Below are 22,465 nucleotides of genomic sequence, written 5' to 3' on the forward strand. Positions count from 1 at the left end.
CAGAGGTAATGAAGCAACAATGAACCCATCAGGGTGGACCCCAATCCAGTACAGCTGGTGTCCCAATACAAAGGGGCCGTGTGGAGACAATGGAGCAGATGCCTGTGAACACAAAGATTGCCATCTGTCCTGAGAGGGGAGAACCAGGACATGGTCCCTTCCAGCCCAGAACAACAATCAACCCTGACAACATCCTAACTTTGGGCTTCTGACCTCCCGAGCCACACCCATTGTCTGACGACCCCCAACCTCAGTAGGTGTGCACTTTTCCAGTTGTTTGGGACTTTAGTCCCAGCCTGCTGGCCCTGAGCCTTCCTAAGCACACTGCTAAATTCCCTCAGAGGTACTGCAGGGGAGAAACTGCCAGCTCTCTTCCCTGCTGTGCCGCTGGAGAAACCCCAGCAGCCAGACCCCACTGTGGGGACATGGAGTATCTTTTACTAGGAGCCAAAGCAAAACTCAGTCTTTAATTTTAGAATTCACAGGGGGTAAATCCAGCTGGGATCAAAGGACAGAGTGCTTCCCAGATAAGCTCTGTGCCAACATTTGCTTCTAGGATCACAACTGCAGAGGCCCTCCTGACTGCCCCACAGCTACAGGGGACACGCTGTGCACCAGTCCACACGAGCCACCCAGGAGCTGGCCAGCTGCAGGAAGCAATGTCTGGTTGAACCTGAGAAAGGTAGCCACTCAGTGGCTGAGGAATGTACCGCCTTTCTGGGCCTCTGGAGCAGACACCCCCAGGACCTGGCAGAATCCGGGAACCAGGCGAAGACTCCAGTGATGGGAAGGGCCACAGGAACGGGCGGGGAGGGAATCATGTCCCCTGGGCACAAGGCCACCTGTGGAGAGTGTGGTCAGTGGGCCCCCCACCGTGGGTCCCTGTGCTCAGAACCCCACAGCTCCTCCTGTAGGGTCCGCTGCATGCCCCCTAGCAAGTCACTGGGCTCCTTAGGCCGGCCTGGGATCCTGGCTGATTCTGCGTCTGCACTGGGGGTGGGAGAGGTCGTTGGCGGGGGTAAGGCAACAGGCACTAAAGGAGGAGGGGGCACCTGGTGGCTCCCCATATGTCCGAGCACAGCACAGCAGCTGAGTGCTGAGGAAGGAGGCCCAGGAGGCTCTGCGGGAGCAGCATCAGTTGGTAGCTGAGGTGCTGAGCGGGCCCTCCCTCTGGGGAGTCCTGGGGAATCACCAGCCCTACAGCCCTCAGCCTGTGCCCGGAGGATCTTTGGTTTAGGTCTGGGGGGACCCTTCTGCCTCCAGTAGGGCATATGTCTGCGACCAAGGCCGTTGGCCCAGCGAGGTCCCCGGGAGAGGGCCCATGACTTTGACTCAGGGCCTCGTGGGCGCCTCCCCAGGCGATCCACTTGGGTCCTCATGGTGGCCACTTCTTGAGCAAGGCCTGCCAGGACTGTGGCCAGCCGATCCAGCTTCTCCTCGAGGGCGGCCCCGAGGCTGTGCAGCTCCTGCTGCAGGGGCTTCCCACAACTGCAGGCAGTGGATGACACGGCAGGGTCAGCTGCTGGAGGGGGCGACGCTGGCGGCTGTGGCTGCAAAGACTCATCGCCCATCTGGGGAAAGTCGCTGGGGTGCAGCTTCCCTTGGGCCTCAGCTGAAACCAGAGCAAAGAGCAGGTCAGACCATCACCTCCAAGGCCTGGCTTTCTAGAAGGGAAGGAAGATCACTGGAGCGTGAGCACACTGTGTGCAGAAGCTTGTTACAACCAAGGCAGCCATGTCTCCTGCCTCTTCCCCAAATTGGGGCATAGGAGCAACAGGCTTCCACAGTAACCAAACTTTCTAGGAAACAGCAGCTGGTTCCTGGTACTAAAATCAGTACTACAACACACACCCCTGCCCCATGGGTTGGTAAGAAGGGCCCACAGCAGCCCTTAGGAGATGGGTTGGGAAGGCTATTCAGCCAGGGGCCACCAGGCACACCCAGAGTCACCCAGTTCCCAGGGCTCACAGTCCCAAGCAAACCACAAGGGGTCCTACCCATCTGGCTTCAACTCTGCTTAGAAGTTACAGATTGAGAGCGTTTTAAGACTTGGAATACTTAAAAAAAAAAAAAAAAAAAGAAAGAAAAAAGAAAATCACAGAACTCCTCAGACCCAATTCCCCAGGGGCTGGCCTTGAGCCCATGCAGTCCTCTCCGGAGAGCCTGGGCCTTAGCACCTGGCGTTCCTGCCCAGCTCAGCCTCAGGCAAAGCGGTCACACAGGTCAGCTCAGGGCTCCCGAAACCCTGCGCCCTGAAAGGGGCCCCAGCTCCCAGCCAGCCACAGTGACCAGAGCACAGGGTGCCATGCTCATGCGTCTTTCTCCACCAAGGTTGATCAGTCAGGTGCTGTGAAGCTATGTCTCTGGACGACCATGGCCAGGGCATCCGACAGCACTGGGTCCATTTTCTCATTTGGGTGTTAAAGTCCCTTTAAGCCCCAAACTTGGGCTCTGGGACACTCCTGAATTTCTGCTTTTAAGAGGTATGTTTGCTGGTTTAGAAGTTCCAGATATTTCCTCTGAAATTAAAGATGCAACCTGAGACGCACAAAAGTTTTCTCTCACCTTTGTAACCCAAGGCCCATAGAATCACCCAGAAGTGTTTCCCTAAGCTGGGCCCTGGGTCCTGGTACGTGCAGAGGGCATGGGGAAACCGCCCGCTCACCTGGAGTGCTGGGCCTTCCGTGTGTAGGCTCCAGAGCCCTGGCTTCGTCCCCATCCTCAGGCCTGGGTCTTTTCTCCAGCCGTGGGGCAGGACAGGGAGCCCTGACTGCTTCTGGAGGAAGAACAGAGAGTGCTCAGCTTAGGGCCATGCACTCTTCCTTCTGACACGGGGGTCTTTGGATGAGATGCAAGATGGACACATGGCTGGCCAGGGAGCCTGCCTCTAGTGGAGGGGCCCTGAGCGCCGTGTGTCTGCTGTGCCTTGTCCTGTGTGCGGCATGAAGCACCCTGCAGCCCAGCACTAAGCCACAGGGAAAGCTGATGGAGCTCATGGTCCACGGCCAGCCAGGGTCTGCCCGAGGTAGCGGCTATGGCCCGGGACTGGAACCCAGAACAGGAGTGTGCTGGGGTGGAAGGCTGCTGCTGCCCCTGACGTCTCTGCAGCCCAGTCCTTACCGCCTTCTCCGGTGCTGTGGGGGACACCAGGTTGGCAGCCACTCTCTTCCCTCTCTGGTGACTGGGACCTGCCTTCTGCCGCCTTCTCTGCTTCTCCTAGGAACAAATACTGGGTTAGCTTGAATGGAGAAGCTTGGTGGCCTGTGCCAGTAGGCAGCATTTCCTGATGGAACAGCCATCAAGAAATTCTCCCAGGCAGGGAAATCTCACTTCTGATGTTGTTTGGCTGTTACTGACTACCAAGTCTTCAAGATACACATTATTTTACATCTATGCTCACATATGTGTATGCACATACACTAGGGATATATACAGCTTATGTATCAAGAGCGTCCCCCTCTGTTCCATGGCTCTGCCTTTTCTCTTAGGCACAACTGATGCTACAGGCAGCCAAAGCCCAAAAGACGCAGATAACTGTCCGGGAAGAGCCAGGCAAGCGAGAAGTGGGACTCAGATGATCAGCCTGGAGTCCTGGCCCATTGCGATCATGTGGTTGCAGTCATGTGGCAGCCCCTCCTAGGAGAGGGAAGGCTCACCTGAGCTGAGGACACCGCAGCTTTGGGGCTCCGCTTTCCCAGGGGCTTCACCAGACTTGCTGCCTCTGCTGCCAAGAGGGGCCACTTGAGGACTTGGGGACAAACGGACAGGATGCCTGCAGCTGGGAAGGTGGTTCCTTACTGGCAATTATAAACAAAGCTGGCATCAGGGCTGTGGCTGGTGGAGGTGGACACATGGGCTCAGCACCCTGCCCCTGCATTCCTTGCCCCCACCTCGGCTCACCCTGCAGGGACTGCTGCCAGAGCTCAGGCTCCAACTTTAGGTCTTCTCCGTCAGAGCTACTCAGGCTTGAGCTGGAGCTAGGGCTGGGGCTGGGGCCAGGGCTGGGACCGGCCAAGCAGGCAAAGCGCAAGGGTCTCACCGGCAAGATGTCCCTTAAGGAGCTCTCCAAGCAATGCAGCGGGGAGGGTCTGGCAGCTGACCCTGTGTGAATGACAACAAGAGAGCTCACTGTCCAGCCCTGATGACAGCCAGGAGGACTCTGCCTTAATGACTGGGCACACAGAGCAGGTTCCCTTTAGCTCAGCCCACAGCTCAAGTGGCCACTGGTGCGCCCTAAACCGTTACCTCGGGAGCTGGAAACAGGTGAAGCTGGAGCTTGGCAGGGTGTGGCCATGTCTACGGCCACCCTGGAAAACCAAATGAGGAACTTTCTAGAAGTCTGAAGTCTTTGGGAGCCCCCCTAGTGGTCCAGGCCCTGGGTCTTACATGCCAGGAGTCCCTCCCACTTGGTAGGCTGGGGTTGCCCCCCACAGTTTAGGGAGGACTGGGCTGGGTCTGGGGGACAGAGAAGAAAACCACAGTCATCAGCTGGGTCGTCCTCCCAGCCCAGAGCAGCTGACCCAGGAGCTCTGCTGAAGGAGTCAGAGGGAGACCCCTGCCCACTGTGTCCCACCCCCTCCTTGCCACACCTCTGCTTCCCTCTTCCGGGTAGGGATGTGAGGCAGGAAAGAACAGAGAAAGGGAATCTATTTCCCTGTTAAAACCTTTAACTGCAAGGAAAACAGAGCCAGGAACCGTTGAGAATGGAGGTAGCTCACCATCTTGGAGCCAGTGCTCTGGTCCCGGCCGGGTGGTCCCATGGTCTCGGGTCCCTCGTGGATGGCAGGCGGGGGCACAGCTGGACAAGGCTTGTGGGTTGGCCAGATGGAGGCTCCTGGCAGGCACTTCTCCCCCACCTTGTCCAGGATGAGCTGGCTCACAGGACTCGCTCCTCAGTGCTGTTGCAACAAGAAGTCAACAGGCCTGTCAACCCCTGGGCCTCATGCTGCCACAGAGAAGGCACACAACACAGTCCTGGCCAGATCGGGGATCTTAGGCAACAGTTTTGTCCATGGGAATCACCTGCTCTGGGATTTTTCCCAGGATCCTGCCTGCATCCTCCAGGCTCTCTTTACTCCCACACTTAGCTACAGGGACACAAGGAATTCCATAGCTCAGTGACAGGTCCAAGAAGCTCAGCTGACACTCGGCTCAGGCCTGCACCTTGCACCACCAAGTGTAAATGCTGAGCCAGACCCCACCCGTCACTCCCCATTAGGCAGCCTGCGCTGTGCTGAGCAGTCTGCCTGGCTTTCTGGCCTCAGATATGCCTCTGCCTATTTCGAGACTGTCCTCTGGGCTCAGGCAGACCTGCCCTTTGGGCTGCTCTGTCCTACTCTGTGGTACCCACAGTGGCTGCTGTGTTACCTTCCTTGTCTGCCGCCCAATTCTTGAGGTCCATTCTCCTTGGTCCCCTGTCTGCTGCCGAGGAGCAGGGCCAGGCAGGCTGTGACCTGGGCACAGGGATCTCTCTGAGACAGTTCTCTAGACTCTGGAGTGGGGAGCTTCCTGGTGGGCTTCCTGTGGAGATGGAACATCCACATTTTTGCATGACCGTAGTTTGGGTTCTGCAAATTTCAGGAACCTCACCTCTTACACAACGACCAGGGTGGAAGGGCCCACTAGAGGCAGGGCCTGAACATGTGCCAGCTTGGGCTCCAGGGTGGCCCTGCTCTGGTGGCCATTGAACACCTATGCAGAAGCTGGGCCCAGGGGTTGTGTGGAGGGAGCCTGGCCACAGGCCTGGTATTTGGCTCCCTCGGCAAAGCGAGTTGCCACCATGTAAGGGACAAAGCCGTGTGCTGACCCCGTAGGCAGCTAACAACGGAGTGGGTGGGAGGCTCTTTCACCACTCCAGGGCAACACTGTAGGTACCCTCACCTCAGCCTGATGCTGGGCCATTGTAGGTCAGCTCTGTGTCACAGCTATAATGCAAGAATCTTATTGCTGGCGATAGCCGTGCAAGCTACAGGAACTAGAACTGGGATTCCAGAGAGTGCCCTGGGAGAGCTGATGTTCTGGCCGGGTTTATGCCAGCAGGGTGGCTGATTTCCAGCCCTGGCAGAAGGTGGAGGGAGAGCAGCCCAGGGGCCCCAGCTCCGCTGCAAATGCAGAGGGTGAATAAAACAGGTTGCACTTCTGTAAGGCGCTTGAGGGCTCCTGCTGTCTGGGTGGCCTGCAACACAAATCCTTCAACAGAAAACACACAGAAAAGATGCGAGCCTGCGTGACGTGGCAAAGTGCTGCTGGGGGCTGAGGAGCACACAGACCAGACGCAGAAAGACGGCAGGGGGCAGTGTTGAAGACACACAGCAAGGTAGACTTGGTGGTCTACAGAGCTGCTGGCTGCGTGAGGACAGAGGAGCTGGGCCCTGTGCATGGCTCCACAGGGCAAATGAGCTCCAGCTCAAGCCACACAAAGGGAACTGGAGGGTGGTGACGAAGGCCGACTTCACTTTGCTGTTTTTATGCAACAGGAGGGTTTTAAAGCGGTCTTAAGACACTGCCCTGCTCCTTCAGAGCTCAGTCACTAAAATGGAGCCCTTAGCATCATCCAAGACAAGGCCCGTCATTGGCTCCTGCCTTGCAATCTCCCAGTGCTGCTTCCGGCATGGGCATGCCACCGAATCAGGCCCAAGACCCAGGGGGCAGAGAGGACTTGTGCCCTTTCCCTGTGGTTCACTTACCCTTTCTGGGCCACTGCCCCTGGCTCCTGGCAGGGCTCATGAAATCTAGGTCCCCATCAGTGCTGCTGGCAGAGGAGAAGCCGGTAGGGGTGCCTCGGGGGCCTGAGGGCCGGGCAGGGCCTTCTCTCACACAGCCCCGTGGGGCCAGAGGCAGGACAGGCTCCTTGGTCACCTCTGCAAGGGACAGCACAGCTGGAGTCACAGAAGGCCCATGAGGTAGAGACCCCTGGACCCTGTCAGCACCAGGGCTTCCCAGGGCATGGATGACAAGCCCACAGTACAACAACCCTCACAGCCCCTCGGTCCGTGTCCCGTGGCCATAAGGAGTTCCATGAGAGGGAAACACCAGGGAGATTAGAAACAGTTTTCATTAAATTTGATGAACAGTTAGCAGAGGGTGTGTGAAGGAGGGACTGGGGGAAAGATAACAGTGTCCTCCGCATCCCCTCACCCCCCATTGCTGTACCCAGGTACCAACACCACCTCAGGCCCACAGTCTACCTTCACTTTGCGATCCGTGGGAATGTGGCTCGGGCCTCTGAGACCCAGGGTCTCCTGGTTGGGGGCTCTGGGACCAAGAAGCGACCAGTGGCAGGGGAAGGGATGATGCAGTTGGGGGGATGCCCTTCAGACAGGCTTCCAGGGCTTCCAGAGGTGAGCTTGAGGCCCTGCCAGCTGGGACAGGAAAGATCACCCTGTTACCATCTCTTGCATGCCCCAGCCATGCCTCCTAGGGCCTCTATGGCCTGCCCTTTGTCACGGTGATGAGGCATGCTCCAGGCTCTGGGGAAATTGCCAGTCAGGGAGCCCTCCTATGGCAGATTTGTTCTTTGTTCCTTTGGAACAAAGATGTCCCCAGTCTGATGGCAGGGTGGCCACAGTCCTCACAACAGAGGGATGCCTGCACAGGGAACTAGACTGCAGAGCGAGGGACACTCAGGCTCAATGCTTGGGGAGAGAGGGCAGGCAGGTGCCCTTCCTTATGGGCTAGCATAACCTCAGCCAGGGACTGAGTCCTGCCAGATGACCCAGCACTCACCTTGAGCTATGGGGCCCCAGCCGGGTCCTCGGACCCCTTTGTTGTCTCTGGAGGTGGAGGGGCTATAAGTCTGCCTGCCAACTTGGCAGGTGGTGGGCACTAGTGGACTCTGGGCCCAACTGTCCTCCATCTTGACCATAGTGAGCATGCTGCCAGGGCCAGGGCGGAGAGGCGGTGTCTGCTGGCGTCCAGGCCCTGTGGGAAGACAGCCACCAGGCAGCCCAGGTTTTAGGTCTGGGCTCAGCTGCAGAGTCCTGTGGGAGCTTTCCAGGGTTAGGAAAGGACCTCCCAGGCCCCTCTTCCTCCAGCGCAGGTCCCAGCCTCACCAGGAAAGAGCCAGATCACATCCCAGCTGCCCCAGGCTTCTCAGAGTGCCTCCAGAGGGTTGTCTGTAGCCTTAACTGAGACCATCCCAGTAAGCACCAGAGTCAACCAGCTTGCTCTCTACTGTTCCGAGAAGCTGACACACACAGAAATGGGACCCACACAAACACGGGGGCACCCAAATCACAGTCATCTCCTGGGCCAGAACTCCTATCTCTGGTCTCCTGTCACCCCACCACCATTCCTGTCTTCCTCACAGATGTTTCAGTTCCTTATGCTAATAGCCACCTGGGAAAACTGTCAAGTACTGATTCACCATTTCCCACACACCTCATTCCATCTGCACAGCTTCACCCCCCAACCTCCTGACCGCCCACTGCTGCTGGGCAACGGGCTCACCATTACCTGCACAAGTCCTTCTCCAGGCTCCTGGCTCCTCATGCAGCAGGGGCTCCTCTGCTCCAGAGGGACTGGGACGCCTGCCCGGGGCCTCTGGGATCTCCTTCAGGCAATTCAGCAGGCCCTGGAGGGGACAGTCCCTTGAGACTGCCTCTGTCTTCACTAAAGAAAAAAAAGAACATTTCCATCTGACCTCAGGGGCCAATCCTCTGGGCAGCTGGGGGGATTCAGGGCAGAAATCCAGCAATGGCAGTGGTCTTGGGGCTCCTTTAGACTTGTATGAGCCACTGTTTTCTTGGTGTCCAGGTAAAAATTTCCTGGCCACACCTCCAAAGCTGCAGGACCTAAAGGGAGGGCAGCATGCACGTGTGCCCTCGATGTCCAGGTGGGGCATGGCCTTGATTGCCAAGAGAAGGAAAGGGTCCTGGGCTGCTGGCACTCGCACATGGCTTCTGGGGTCCTAATTGGACTAACATTTGGGGAGTTCCAGGCCTCTCACACACACACAGAGCACAGTATTCTGGGATAATTCATGATGACCCTGAGGGGGGAAAACAATTACCCCCTTCCCAGGCGAAAGAACTGAGGCATCCCCGGGTCCCACCTCTGCCCAGATCTGGAGTCCATTGTGGGCATCTCGGCATGCAGTGGCACGAAACGAGGCTTACACTCCTCTGTCTAGAATCACTTTAGGAAGGGCAAACAAGTCAAGGGGAGCAGGGCCACATTTGTTTTTCTTTCTGACCTCAAGAGAGCCACCTGGCTTCAGACACATGCTCCTGGCCACCGCCTTTGAGAAAGATGTTTGAGAGGAAGCAGAGCAGCCACAGAAGGCCATGCAGGCTGCCAGGGGCCACAGAGACTGTGGTCTAGGGAGACCCAAAGCCCAGCACTCACCTGGCCAGGGCAGGCTGACGGGTCCCAGCTCCACTCTGGGCAGCTTTGATGACACCAGGCCGGGCAGAGGGGGAAGTGGTTTGGGTGCCACCTCAGGATGCTGGGGACTGGGCACAGGGATCTCTTTCTGAGCACCGATGAGGCCCTGTAAGGGGCTGCTCCTAGGAGAGGTTCCTGCAGCACACACAGGGTCATGGTCACGGAGGCCAGCTGGAACACCTACAGAACGGTCTTGGGTTTCAAGGAGGCTAAGATTCTGCTTTGAGGGTGTCCCAGGACCAGCAAGGAGAGAAACATGACCTCGTGGCACCAGCTAAATATACCTCCCCCTACCACTGGGTCTCAGGTACCCCAGCCTCTCACCTGTCCTCAGGATCTCTCTGTGGCTCTTCCTCCTGCTGGGGCTACAGGTAGGAGGGCTGGGCTCCCCACCTGGAGAGCCTGGGCTTGTCTTCCCTGTAGACCATGGTTTACTGACAGCTTCTGCTGCAGGAAAAGACAGAGAAATATGTCTAGCTCTGGACTCTGTGCCCCTAGAGGGCAGGCCTCTCCAGCCCCTAGCATTTCTGCAGGGTCTTGACAACTGTGACTTGTGCTGGGGCCAGCTTCTGCAGGACTTGTGCCCAGGGCACCAAGGGGCTTCCCAGCTCCGTTTCTGTCTGTCAGCACCAACACTGTCCAGTCGGGACAGACGCGGCCTTTGAATTTGGTCCAGCAAGCGATGCTGGCAACCACAGCACTCACACTCATACCTCTCCAATCAAGTCACAGGAAGGTCAGAGAATGTGCCAAATGACATCTAAAAACCACACAAGATTGTCAATTTTACATCAGATGAACTCAAAAATAAAAAACACGCTGATGAATATCAAATTCACACACACACATTAAATAAGACCCTAAGATGGATCTACTCTTACTGTTGTTTTGCTGAGGAGGCCTGGCAATCAGCCCAGAGGGACACAGGTATCTTCCCTGTCCAAAGTCTGCAGGTCAGAAAATGACAAGTGGCAGGTGCACAGACCTCAGGGACAGGCTGGCTGGCTGCAAGGCTGCCTGGGAACCAGGCCCCATCTCTGCTCTCCCTGGGCCACAGACCAGTGGCCGAGTATCCTGACCTGCAGCCTGTATAACCCTGTCTCCATCCAGTATCGGATGATATGTAGTCCTAGAGAAGACGAAGATGCCACAGCTCCAAGCTCTCCTTCCCAGGGCCCTGGAAATGTTGGTCCCCTGCTCGATCAGACTCACCAATGGGAAGGGGACTTTCCCGCCCCTTGTCTCCAGGGAGGCCACTGGACGATGAGCTGCTGGTGGGCGTGGTGGCCAGGCTGTGTTGGTCACTGGGGCTTTCTGGAAGGCAGCTAAGCTGACCTTGCAGAGGACAGTTTTCTATTGTCACAGCTGTAACTGGAAGAGGCAGACACCCAAACTGGTAAGATGTGCCAGGAAGTGTTGGCAATGCATGTGCTTCTTTGCCATGTTCCACTACCAACGCCCAGATGTCAGCTCCCTGTGCATTACTGCCACCAGACTCTGAAGCACCAGTTCTACAGCCATATTCCCACCAACCTGTGCCTCTGTCCCCACTTCCTGTTCATTTATCGTCAATGAGTGGGGCAGAGCGACAGGCAGGAGCATGGACAAGCACCTTCAGGGGAAGGGAATAACTGGTGAGGTGACAGGAGCCCAGGCTGCAGCCGTGTGCAGTATAAATGACTTCTCTTTTTCTTCGTCTGTGAAGCAGGCACTCACACACACTGCCCTCTGCACCACTTAGGGCACAGCTACCAGAGGGTGGCTGGATTGGCAAGTAAGAGTCGCTCTCTCAGCCTCTGTGCCCCAGGGGCTCAAGCAGCAGGCACACAGCCAGGCAGCAGGAGCTGCTTTTCGATCCCTCTGCCGCCCTGCACCTGCCTGGGAGCAACTAGGGATCAGGCAGGCACACTACAGACCCAGGCGGTGGATGGGAACCTACATGTGCAGTGCGGAGAACCCTATGTGCACACTGTCCCTGCCGTCCCGGCTAACTTACCCTCAGGACTCGCTCTGTCCCCATCCAGGCCGGCTGCTCGGCTCTCAGGGCCGTCCACAGTGCTCTTGGCTTCCCTGAATAAGAACTCCGGGATCTCCTTCACGAGCTGCACCAGGGCGCTCAGGTGCAGGCTATGCTGGGGCTGTGTTCCTGCAGGGGGAGACAGTGGTGAGCTCGGTAGCCTGTGTTTGCTCAGCAGGGTTGCCAGCCCCTGCACCTCACGCCCTCCTCCCAGCCCTAGTAGCCGCTGGCAGCAGCCAGTGCCCAGCGAGATTCAAGGGGCTTGCTCTGAGGCCAGCGCTCTGCCCTGGTGAGGGTGTCTGACAGGGCTCATCTATGCTCAGCTATCCCTTCTCTCACCTCCTCTTGTAACAGCTGGGTCAGTCTCTCTTGTGAAGAAATCAAGTCAATTCTACAGAGAGGAAGCCATCTCTGTGGCCCAAGAAACACCTGCTGTACGTTAAGGCGTCAACAGGATTGAAGGAGGTAGCTTGGTGTCTTAAGGAAGGTAATTACAGGAAGAACAATGGACGGCCAGCAGTGATTAACAACCCCCCCTGTTGTCTTCTCGCACAGAGGAAATGTGGGCGTATGGGAAGGCAGACGATCCTCCCATCAATACCCAAGTGAACTACCAGCAGCTGCAGCCCCCTCTGATCTTTGATATATAACATAAAGCTGCCTTGTTTAAACCTGTAAAAATGCACAAAGCTTGTAATGAACAGAAGCATATGTGGCAGCCTGCTTGGACTGCTCCTGGGCATATGCACTAACCCTGCCTCTGGATAAACCCTAACTTCGATTCCACAACCAGATTCTGATGGGTTCAGGCCACACTGCCCTTGCCTCTAGCTTTTCCAAGTAGGCCCAACTTCCTGGCCTGGCCAGTCCAGGTCCTGTGGACACTTGGGAGCTGCTGGCTGGTTCTGCAGGGCTGACTGAGAAAACGCTGCAGCTGTTAGCTGGCAGGGGGCCTGGGACAGAGGTGCTTGCCAGGGCCACCCCAGGTTTCTTGTGAGTGCTTCCCACAGAAACTCTCAGTCCAGATGGCAGAGGAGTGAGGGGATGTCAGGAGGATTTGGCTGGAGGAGCATGCTCCGTGGGGAGTGCACTGCCCTAGCAGGCTGAGGTTCTAGGAGTCTTCCCTGGCGTTGAGGGGAGACTCAGTGCAACAGGACTTACCCTGGGGGGCTCCCCCAGCAGGCAGCTCTTGTCCTTTTGCAGCACGTTCCCTTCCCAGCACAGCTCTTCCAGGCTCCATGGGTGACAGGAAAGCAGAGAGAGGAAGCAGCTCGGATGTCCCTGAGAAGAGAGAGGACAGTCTCCCTAGGGACAGACGGCCTCTGACCCCCACAGCTACGCAGTGGCCCATCTATGCACATCTTGATGGTTCCCCAACACAGAGGCCACCATACAGAATCCTCCTGAGGCCACAGAAACAGCACCGCCATGGAAGACACAGCAAGACCCCCCACCCAGCTCTGAGCTCTCCAACAGGCTCTGGAACTGCCCATCTCACAGATGATAAAACTAAGACCCAGCACATCCTTGCATTATGAAGGGGCTCAGGATTGTGGGACTGGGCTCAGGCCTCCCTCTCTCTCCTGCTCACCCCTGGCTGCTGTCTCCCATCCTGGGGGAGGGCCCGCAGGTCCTTACCCACAGAGACCAGGGTCTCGTAGTTCTCACGCATCACCTCACGGTAGAATTCTCTCTGTCCCTCCTCCAGGAGCCGCCACTCCTCCTCGGAGAACCGCACGGCCAGGTCCTTGAAGGTGATGGTCACCTGTGGGCACAGTCTCCAGGGGGGTTGGTTGGCCCCATGTTGGTGAGGCCCAGCCCAGCTGTCCCTCAGCCTGGTGGCCTGCTGCATCTCCCAGCAGACACTGGGGGGCAGGGGTGGCAGAGCAGTGAACACAGCTGGAGGCCTGACACAAGGAGCGGCGGGAACATGTCCCAGGGACAGTGCTGGGGCGTTGACTTGGGAATCCCAGGAAGACAGCTGGACTCCTAAGCCTTGGTCGTGTGGATGTAACCTCATTTGGAATACAGGCCACGGTAGATAAAGCTAGGATGACGTGACACTCGTCAACAGTGTGACCCCTCTGTCCAGGTGGCCAGGGCCTTTTCTATGAAAAGACACAGACAGTGACAGGCACATGGGAAGAAGCAGGTGCAGAGACTGGAGAGAGGTGCAAGAAGGACCCTGCCCTCAAGCCTTCACCATGAGCAGAGCCCCTGACCCCGCCACACCTGGATTTTGGACATCTGTTTGCCAGGAATGTGAGACAGTCAACTGATACTATCTTGAAACCACCAGGTTGGGGCCAGCAAAATAGCTCAACCAGGCTAATCCTCTATCTGCAAGTGCTGGCATCCCATATGGATGCCAGTTCCTATTGCAGCTGCTTTACTTCCCATCCAGCTCCTTGCCTGGCCTGGGAAAGCAGTCGAGGATGGCTCAAAGCACTGGGACCCTGCACCCATGTGGAAGACCCGGAAGAGGCTCCTGCCTTTGGATTGGCTCAGCTCTGGCTGTTGCAGCTACTTGGGGGATGAATCAGCAGATAGCTTCTCTCTGTAAACCTGCCTTTCAAGTAAAAATAAGTAAGTCTTCAAAAAAAAAAAAAAAACACCACCAGGTTTATGGTATTATATTCTGATAACATGCCTGGGGCTACTGAGCCCTAACACAAGTTAACCCCAGCAACCCCTCAACTTACCATGATAAAGCTGAGTTAATGGAAGCAAACATCCCTTTGAGGCCCTGGGATCCTAGCAAGGCCGCATCACAGAGGGAGAAAAGAGCCTTACCAATAAAACTCACGTGAGGCTGAGTGTTTCTTACTGGGAATACATGGGCCCAACAAGCGCTCCTTTTCTTGTTATTTTTTAAAGACTTATCTATTTAAAAGAGAGTAAGAAACCGAGCTCTCCCATCACCCGGTGCCCTCCCCAGATGGTCACAATGGCTAGTACTGAGCCAGGAAGCATGAGCCAGGAGCTTCCTTTGGGTCTCCTATGTGGGTGCAGGCACCCAAATACCTGGGCCATCTTCTGTTGCTTTCCCAGGCCACTGGCAGGGAGCTGGATTTGAAACGGCATGAACTGGCACCTATTCAAAATGTTTGCATTGCAAGCAGTGGCTCTACCCACTATGCCAACCCCCAAGAATGTTCTACATTCTAAAGTATTTGTATACACACCATGATAAACCTGGGGGAGGGAACCCAATTAAAAACATGAAACTCATTTACATTTCGTGCATACCCTAAAGACACAACCTTAAAGCAATTTTTTTTAAGATTATTTTTCTTGGAGAGATATACAGAGAGGAGGAAAGACACAGAGGAAATCTTCTGTCCGTTGATTCACTCCCCAAGTGGCTGCAAATGGCTAGAGTTGAGCTAACCTGAAGCCAGGAGCCCAGAGCCTCCTCTGGGTCCCTCACACAGGTGTAGGGTCCCAAAGCTTTGGGTTTTTCTTGAGTGCTTTCCCAGGCCACAAGTAGGGAGCTAGATGGGAAGTGGGGCCACTAGGATTAGAACTGGCACCCACATGGGATCTTGGCTCATGCGAGGCAAGGACTTTAGCTGCTAGGCTATCGTGCCAGGCCCTAAAAGCAATTTTATGTGATATTTTGATTGTACCTGTGTTCTAACTGTGACCTGGCATACAAGGTCAGGAGTAAAGCTTTTTACTTGTAGCACTGAGGCACTCAGAAAACTCTGAAGGATTTTAAATTTCACATTTTGGTATTAGGGACGCTCAGCCTGTATAACAAAGAAAAAAACACTATATATCTAAACATGGAAGATTCAATAATCGGGAATCAAGCAAAGAGCAAGTTTATATTATTCTTCCAGTATTATCTGGAGAGAGAAGCTATAAAAACCTGTTTGGGAGGCCCAGCATGATGGCTCAGTGACTAAATCCTCTATGTGCTAGCATCCCACATGGACACCGGTTCCAATCCCGGCAACTCTACTTCCCATCCAGCTCCCTGCTTCCTGCTTCCCTGAGGAAGCAGCTGAAGATGGCCCAAAGCCTTGGGACCCTGCACCCACATGGGAGACCTGGAGAAGCTCCTGGCTTTGCTTTGGCTCAGCTCTGGCTGTTGGAGCCACTTGAGGGAGTGAACCAGAAGATAGAAGATCTTTCTGTTTCTCCTTTTTTTTTTTTTTCTGTAAATTTGCCTTTCCAATAAAAATAAATATTAAAAAAAGGGGGGCTAAGCCTGTTCAGAGGGCTAGCATGTTGGTGTATCAGACTAACCCTCCACCCTGGGGCAGCTGCATCCCATATGGTGCTAGTTTGTGCCCTGGCTGCTCCACTTCAGATCCAGCTCCCTGCTTACTGCCTGGGAAAGCAGCAGACGATGGCTCAAGTCCTTGGAACCTGGCACCCTCGTGGTGGGGTGAGAAGGAGAGACTTGGAAGCTCCTGGCAGGCTGAGGTCAGAGAGACCCCCTCACTGGGACAGACAGGCAGAACACAAACAAGCACATCACAGGCCTGACCCTCTGGCCTGTGTTCACAGCTTTCCTCTTCAGGCTCCAATCCTGTGACCACAGCTCTTGCAGACCCCTGGCTGCAGGCTGGCTGGTTCACAGGCCTTGGCTGGGCTGCGTCCATTCTCACCAGGTCTTGCCTGCTCTTGGAAGCTCCACCTCTTCACAGAGTCACCTGCAGAGCCAGCTGCAGTCAGCTCCAGTGGCGTGACCCCCCAGTGTCACCAGGTTCCTAGCAGCAGTGCCCTCTCAGGCCCTGTGGCCCATGAGCCCTAAGCTCTAGGGGAGGTGACATCGTGGAAGGCTCTCTGATCTCAGCCCTGCCTTTCCCACCTCGCACACCCTTGCACCAGTCCCCGCTCACTGCTCATCCCTCGAAGCTGGTGCCTGACTCAGACAAGTGTTCAGAAGCAAGCCTTTCCTGGGGTGACCCCTGGAAACCTGTAGGAAGCCAGATTTCTCCTGCTGCAGACAAAAAGCAACATTTCTGCCTGAGATTCCTTTAAAACATGATACAGTAAACTTTAAAGCCACCATCAGACTCTAAAAATTGATCAGCACCTGACAGGCATGGATTTGAAATGATAGCCAAAATTTTGAGTTAAGCAGAGAATGTGAATTGCGGGAAAGGGCCTTCTAGCTTAGCAACAAATGCTAATCCACTTATTTGTGAGACAGATTTATTGAAGAAAAGGAAAGCATTGCTCATCTTCTGCTTTGTTTCATCTACTCAAGTCACTGATTTAAAAAACTGTCTTGCTAGTAGGTGGCAGCCTTGTCACCCACTCATTGTCATGCTCTCTGCCTGACACCCCGTGACAGCTGCACCATGCAGTCACAACCACTTGCACTCTGCTCTCCTTCTAACGGGGTCAGAGCCCATCCACACACCAGGCTGGATTCTCCCCCCAGCACCCTGCCTGCTTGCTGCCCTGAGACCCAGAGGCCCACAGGCAGGCTGATGTGCCTGCCCCTGGCCAGCCCAGCACCTCTCTTCCTGGGATAACCTTCAAGGCTCTGGCCCAGGCCTAGTTATTCCCCTGTTGGGAATGTCCATTCAGAACACTCCAAACTGCTCTGTTTCCTGGCCTTGGACAGACACCTGTAGCTGACACCAGGGACCATGCCAGGGATGTAGGAGGGGAGGTGAGAGACAGCTCCCCTAGAAAGGCCCACCTGCAGGATAGGCCTGAGGCTGGCATCTGGAGGGCTGCCACCATTCTCTCGATGAGAGCCACAGTCCCTGGGCCCTGTGTCACTCTCAGCGGTGCCCGTCCTCAGCTGTGATGGATGCTTTAGGTCATCCCGGCTCCCCACTGCCATCTGTAGGTTCCTCCACACACTGTCCATGCTCTCTCATATAGATTCTGCCATAGGTGCTGTGATTTAAATGTGTCCCCCAAAGTTCACGTGCTGGACACTTAATTCCCAGGGCAAGGGTGCTGGGGGGGAGGGGAGGAACATTTAAGAGGCAATTAGGTCCTGGGGCCTCAGCCTTCCTGAATGGATTAGTGCCACTTATCAATCGGGTAGCTTTCTGATAAAAGGATCAGCTGAGCCCCCTTCTGCTCTCTTGTGCATACTGTCTGACTTCTCCATCTTCCACCAAGGACTGACACAGCAAGACATTCTGGCCCCTGGAACCTCCCGGCTCTGCTCTTTACAAATCACCCAGCACAAAACAAACCAGACACGTAGTCAAGCTGGACTCAATCACCACATATTTCCAGCCTTACTGTCAGATGTACTTTTCACTGCAAACTAAGGAAATGGCTTATTCCGAGTCTCAGTTGGAGTTGTGTTGCTATAATAGAATACCTGTAACTGAGAAGGCTGAGGGCCTCATCTGCCGGGGGTCTGCTTGCCCAGGGCCCCGTTTGCGGAGGGGACTCTGACTAGCCCTGAGGTGTCACAGCACATCACTTACTGAGTCACACCAGGCAAGTCCCAGGGAAACTCAGCTTTAAGAACACACTGCGCCATCGCCATTTTTTTTTATTCACTCCCGAAGTGGCCACACTAGCCAGAGCTGAGCTGATCCGAAGCCAGCAGCCTCCTCCAGGTCTCCCACATGGGTGCAGGGTCCCAAGGCTTTGAGCCGTCTTAAACTGCTTTCCCAGGCCACAGAGAGCTGGATGGGAAGTGGGACCATTGAGACACAAACTGGTGCCCATATGGGATCCTGGCACGTGCAAGGCGAGGACTTAAGCTGCTAGGCTACCGTGCCAGGTCCATTCTTCTTCTTTTCTTCTCTCTCTCTTTTTTTTTTTTTTTAAGATTTATTTCGACTGGAAAGGCAGATCAGATTTACAGAGAGAAGGACAGAGAGAATGACCTCCCATTCTCTGGTTCACTCTCCAAAGAGCTGCAACGGCTGAAGCCAGGAGCTTCCTCAGGGTCTCCCATGCAGGTGCAGGGTCCCAAGGCTTTGGGTTGTCATGACTGCTTTCCTAGACCACAAGCAGGGAGCTGGATGGGAACTGTAGCAGCCGGGACAGGAAACGGTGTGTGTATGGGATCCCAGAACTTCCGAGGTGAGGATTTAGCCAACTGAGCCCTTGCATTAGGCCCCCTGAGTCCATTTTGAGGGCAGAACTCTCAGGACCCAATCACCCCTTCAAAGTTCAAGCTCTCAAATACCACTGACAACTTCAGGTTTCAACATACAGAGTTTGGGGGACGCATGCAAACTACAGGATTTTGATTTCACCTCCATGTCTTTGGTGAGCTTGGTCCTGAGAGCCACAGTCTAGGTGTGTGCTAGTCCACATCCGGCACTCTGCCTGTAAGAATTCCACCCAAGACACGGGCCAGCAAGGCGGGTTAGCAGAGCTGAGCCAGGCCGGCGCTGCAGCCTCAGCTTAGAAGGGGAAGAGCCCAGGACATCTGCTGCCTGCTGGGTTAAGACGTTCTGGATGGACACTCAAGGTTGAACCAAGCAGCTGAATCCCCAGTGTGGCTTCGGATCAGTTATGGGACCTTAGCCAAACAACTTGATCCCTGTGCATCTGAGCAACTGTGTCTACAGTACTGGGTCCTACCAACCAACCAACCCCACAGGGATGTCATGACCGAGAAATGAATTAACACGGAATCAATGCTGGGATGTGTACAAAGTTAAACCTAGCACTCCTGCAGCCAGCTAGCAACACACACACACACACACACACACACACACACACACACACACACACACACACACACACACTCTCTGAGTTCCTGGCCCCCAGGGCCTCTTTCTCTCCAGGCTAAATATATCCACCTTTTTTAGACATCTGGAAGGGATGCTTTCCAGGCCTCTCCAGGCCTGTCGCCATCTCAGCCTGCAAGCAAACTTCTCTGTGACGAAGTTCTGATAGCAATGCCACCAGGCAGCGACAGGCTGGAGTAGACGCTGCTGCTCCTGTGGCCCCCCCCCCCCCACGACACGTGGAGGAAAAGTGAATGTGTGAAGGACGGAGGAAGTGTGAGCGTGCCCACGTTCAACGCTGAGAGGAGGCAATCCCCCTCCCCCCCCCAGCTCACCATGCACACACACCATCCTCCTCAGCCTTGACCTCACTCCCCCAAGCAACAGGAGACAAGCTTTCTGGACTGATCTAAGACTGTTGGAGCCCCACAACCTCCAAGCTCTGGGCTACTAAGAGAGTCCTCCAATTTTTATCAAGTGTATTACCAAGCTCTCCATGGAAACTGTAGCTTCAGGGACCACAAGCCTGTCCACAGATCCCAGTCCTTCTGAGCCTCAAGCCACACCCGCACCAGCAGACCATGCTGCCCTTTCCTGTGAGCCCTACTCGCCCACCCACAGTCCAGGAGTCACATGCAAAGCAGGTCCTCTATACCGCACTGTGGTGGCCACCCCTGGCCACTTCCTCCAGGAAGCTCCATCTTTGAAGGTTACACCTGACAGACCAGGGGGTCCAGCCCCCTGGGCTTACAGGACAGTAAGCCAAGGTATAAGGTGGTCCTGGGATGGTATCAGTGGGTATCTGGAGCCAGTGTATCCCCGTACCACTGGAGCTGCAAGGGCGACACCCAGCAACACCCAACTTTCCTTGTTTCTCTGTTCTCTCGGGATGCTTGCGGGCTACCCACTGGCCAAGATTCTGTGCCTGCTCTGCCCGGCCACATACTGCCTGCCCACCACAGCATGTACAGCTGCCTGAGGTGGGCCAAAACTCAGGCTCACACACACCACAGTGGCAGAACTGGCTCCAGGTGCCCACCCAGAACACCCAGCAGCTCCAGGTGCAGACCACCTCCAGCTTCCTTGCCATCTTGGCAGCTCCCACACAACCCGGTGCCAACTCTGCCCAGGCTACAGAGCAGGTGGGGCTCTCCCTCCAGCAGTCGGATGTACACACCTCACCAGGACCAAACCTGGGACCTGGTTTATCTTCTATTTCTCCCCACTTCCATGTCGGTGCCCCCCGGATCCAGGTTCCTACCAAGAATAAAAGTATGAAATGGACCCATTCCCCCAGGCCTCTCGCACCGCACTTTGGGTAACTTCTAAGGAGGAGGACACGCGGAGAGGGGGGGCAATGCTTAACGCGGAGAATGAGCTTCTGGGGGGTGGGGTGGAGGGTGGATGGAGGTCTGCGTGTCTTGGGAAGGGAGTGGGGCGGTGGACAGTGGGGGAGGGGGCAGCCCGAGGACCCTGAGCCTCAGCCCGGCCAGGCCCGGTACAGCTGATCCTAGAGTTGGTGGGTCCCGGCTCCTTCCCGCCCCCGCCGTCCCTCGGGGCCGCACTGCACCGAGCAGACGGGCCCAAGCGTCCCTCCGTCCACGCGTCCGCCGTGGCTCGCCTTACCTGGCGCGCCATGGCGAGACTCCGGCTCCTGGCCACTCCTCGGCTGACACAGTTTCCGGCGCGGGCCCAGACGCCAGCGCCCGCTCCTTGGTCGCAGGCTGTGCGGGGACACCCGGCGACCGAGGCCCCGCTGCTCGGCGCGGGAGGAGGCGGGTCGGGGAGCTCCGGCCGCCAGGGAGGGACAGGGCGGACGCAGCTGGGCCCGCCCCGAACCAAGCCGAGCCCGCCCCTAGCGCTTCGCATCCCGGGAGGGGTGGTCCGGCTTCCGCCCAGAACCCGGGGCTTCGGCAGCTGGGACTGCGCAGGCGCGACCGCGGCGCCAGCTGGGTTGGAGGCGGGGCTAGGGCGGGGCAGGCTGACACCCCGTCTCCGCCCCCTGTCCACTAGCGGACCTGGACCCTCCACGCAGGGACACCCGTGCTGCCACCCAGGCGGTGCTGCTTGCGGGTGTGCAAGCTCGCCAGTCTGCATCGGCCATCCACCCATTCAGTTACTGAGGGCGTCCTGCACAGGTGCCAGGTGGGAATGCTCGGCTGAAAGCGGGCTGATTTCTTGCACAGACGGACCTGGCATGGGCAGGGGGCGGGGGTTGTGACCCTGACTGCATGGATGGGCAAAGTGGCTGTGACACCCCAGGCACCCACATCCTCAGATCTTCCACTCCACGCCCTTGCTCACTGCAATGGTAACCTGCTTGCTGTTATATTGCTAGAGCACACTGCCTTGCGTTGTTAATCCTGTGTTGTATTATTTTGTTTATAATAGCCGTTGACCTGTGTTATTACACGTTGTTATAACACTGATCTATGTTACTGTATTTTGAGTGACTGTTAGCCTGTTTTGTTGATTATGGCAACCACAGTCGTTGCTGGCATGTGGGAGGCCTCATTTGCCTGTCCAGGAGGTTCCCTTATTAGAATGCTCAGAGAGGCGGGGGTCCCCTGGGCTCAGCCTCTTCTTCCAGATGGAAGGGGAGGGGATTTGGAAGCAGGAGTTCTATGAAGATAAAATCCTGCTGATCATTTGAGCTAGGATCAGTCCATCTGACATCTTGAACCTAGATTTGAAGATGGAAGGCGAACTTCAGCTCATCACCTCATGGTAAGTTCGGTGCCAGCCCAGCTCTCCAATCTCTTCAACTTAAAACTCTTCAACTTAAAACCTCAGGAATACAGTTCTTGATTTTCATGTCCACATCCTGTCCCCCCCCCCCCCGCACACACTGTGCCCCATTTGCAGATTCCGAGTTATCAGTCACTAAAAGCAGGTGGCATAGATGGTTGAATGGGCACTTCTTCCTGCCTTGCCTCTGTGAGCCTGGACCTGTGAGGGTGGACCCAGGGGTCAGCTTCTATGTCTGGGGTGGTACCCAGACATCAGCCTCAAAAGTGTTGCTGGCCAAGCTCATTGGGTTCTGCCCTCAGCACAAGCTTAACAGAAACGTTATTCAAAGCTAAGCAATGGGGAAGCACTGCTCCATAAACAAGTAAGCGAAGTGGAGTGTCCAACCAGACCTTGGCTTTAGGGAAATGGCTTGGGTTTTTAAAGGTTTTTTATCTTTCTTTTCTCACAGTCATGAATATAGGAAGGGGGCATAGGAGGACCCAAATGTCTGGGCCGATTAAGAGATATTTTGAATTAGTATTGAAATGACTATCTTGTCCTATTCTGGGAGCCCAGCCACAGCCTCCTCTTCCCTAGGTCTGGGAAGAGAAGCAGAAAGGAAACTCCCTTCACCTGGGTTGTCTTGCCAACACCC

The 22,465-nt window shown here is 55.7% G+C and overlaps 1 protein-coding gene across 1 annotated transcript; it reads right to left on the reverse strand.

The window, feature by feature from the left end:
• Positions 1–445: 445 nt before the first annotated feature.
• Positions 446–20,789, reverse strand: KRBA1 (KRAB-A domain containing 1). Its single transcript, XM_041002189.1, has 18 exons — positions 20,707–20,789; positions 13,040–13,166; positions 12,563–12,682; positions 11,381–11,530; positions 10,597–10,755; positions 9,709–9,831; positions 9,346–9,519; positions 8,455–8,610; positions 7,726–7,920; positions 7,188–7,361; positions 6,687–6,860; positions 5,368–5,520; positions 4,719–4,898; positions 3,901–4,101; positions 3,656–3,797; positions 3,121–3,218; positions 2,666–2,776; positions 446–1,612 (listed from the first exon to the last, which is right to left on the reverse strand). The coding sequence occupies exons 1-18, from the start codon at positions 20,716–20,718 to the stop codon at positions 858–860; spliced, it is 3,204 nt and encodes a 1,067-aa protein (XP_040858123.1). The 5' UTR covers positions 20,719–20,789; the 3' UTR covers positions 446–857.
• Positions 20,790–22,465: the final 1,676 nt, after the last annotated feature.

This window comes from Ochotona curzoniae, unplaced genomic scaffold, assembly GCF_017591425.1.
Source record: "Ochotona curzoniae isolate NIBS_2020 unplaced genomic scaffold, NIBS_Ocur_1.0 scaffold_2476, whole genome shotgun sequence".
NCBI lineage: Eukaryota > Metazoa > Chordata > Mammalia > Lagomorpha > Ochotonidae > Ochotona > Ochotona curzoniae.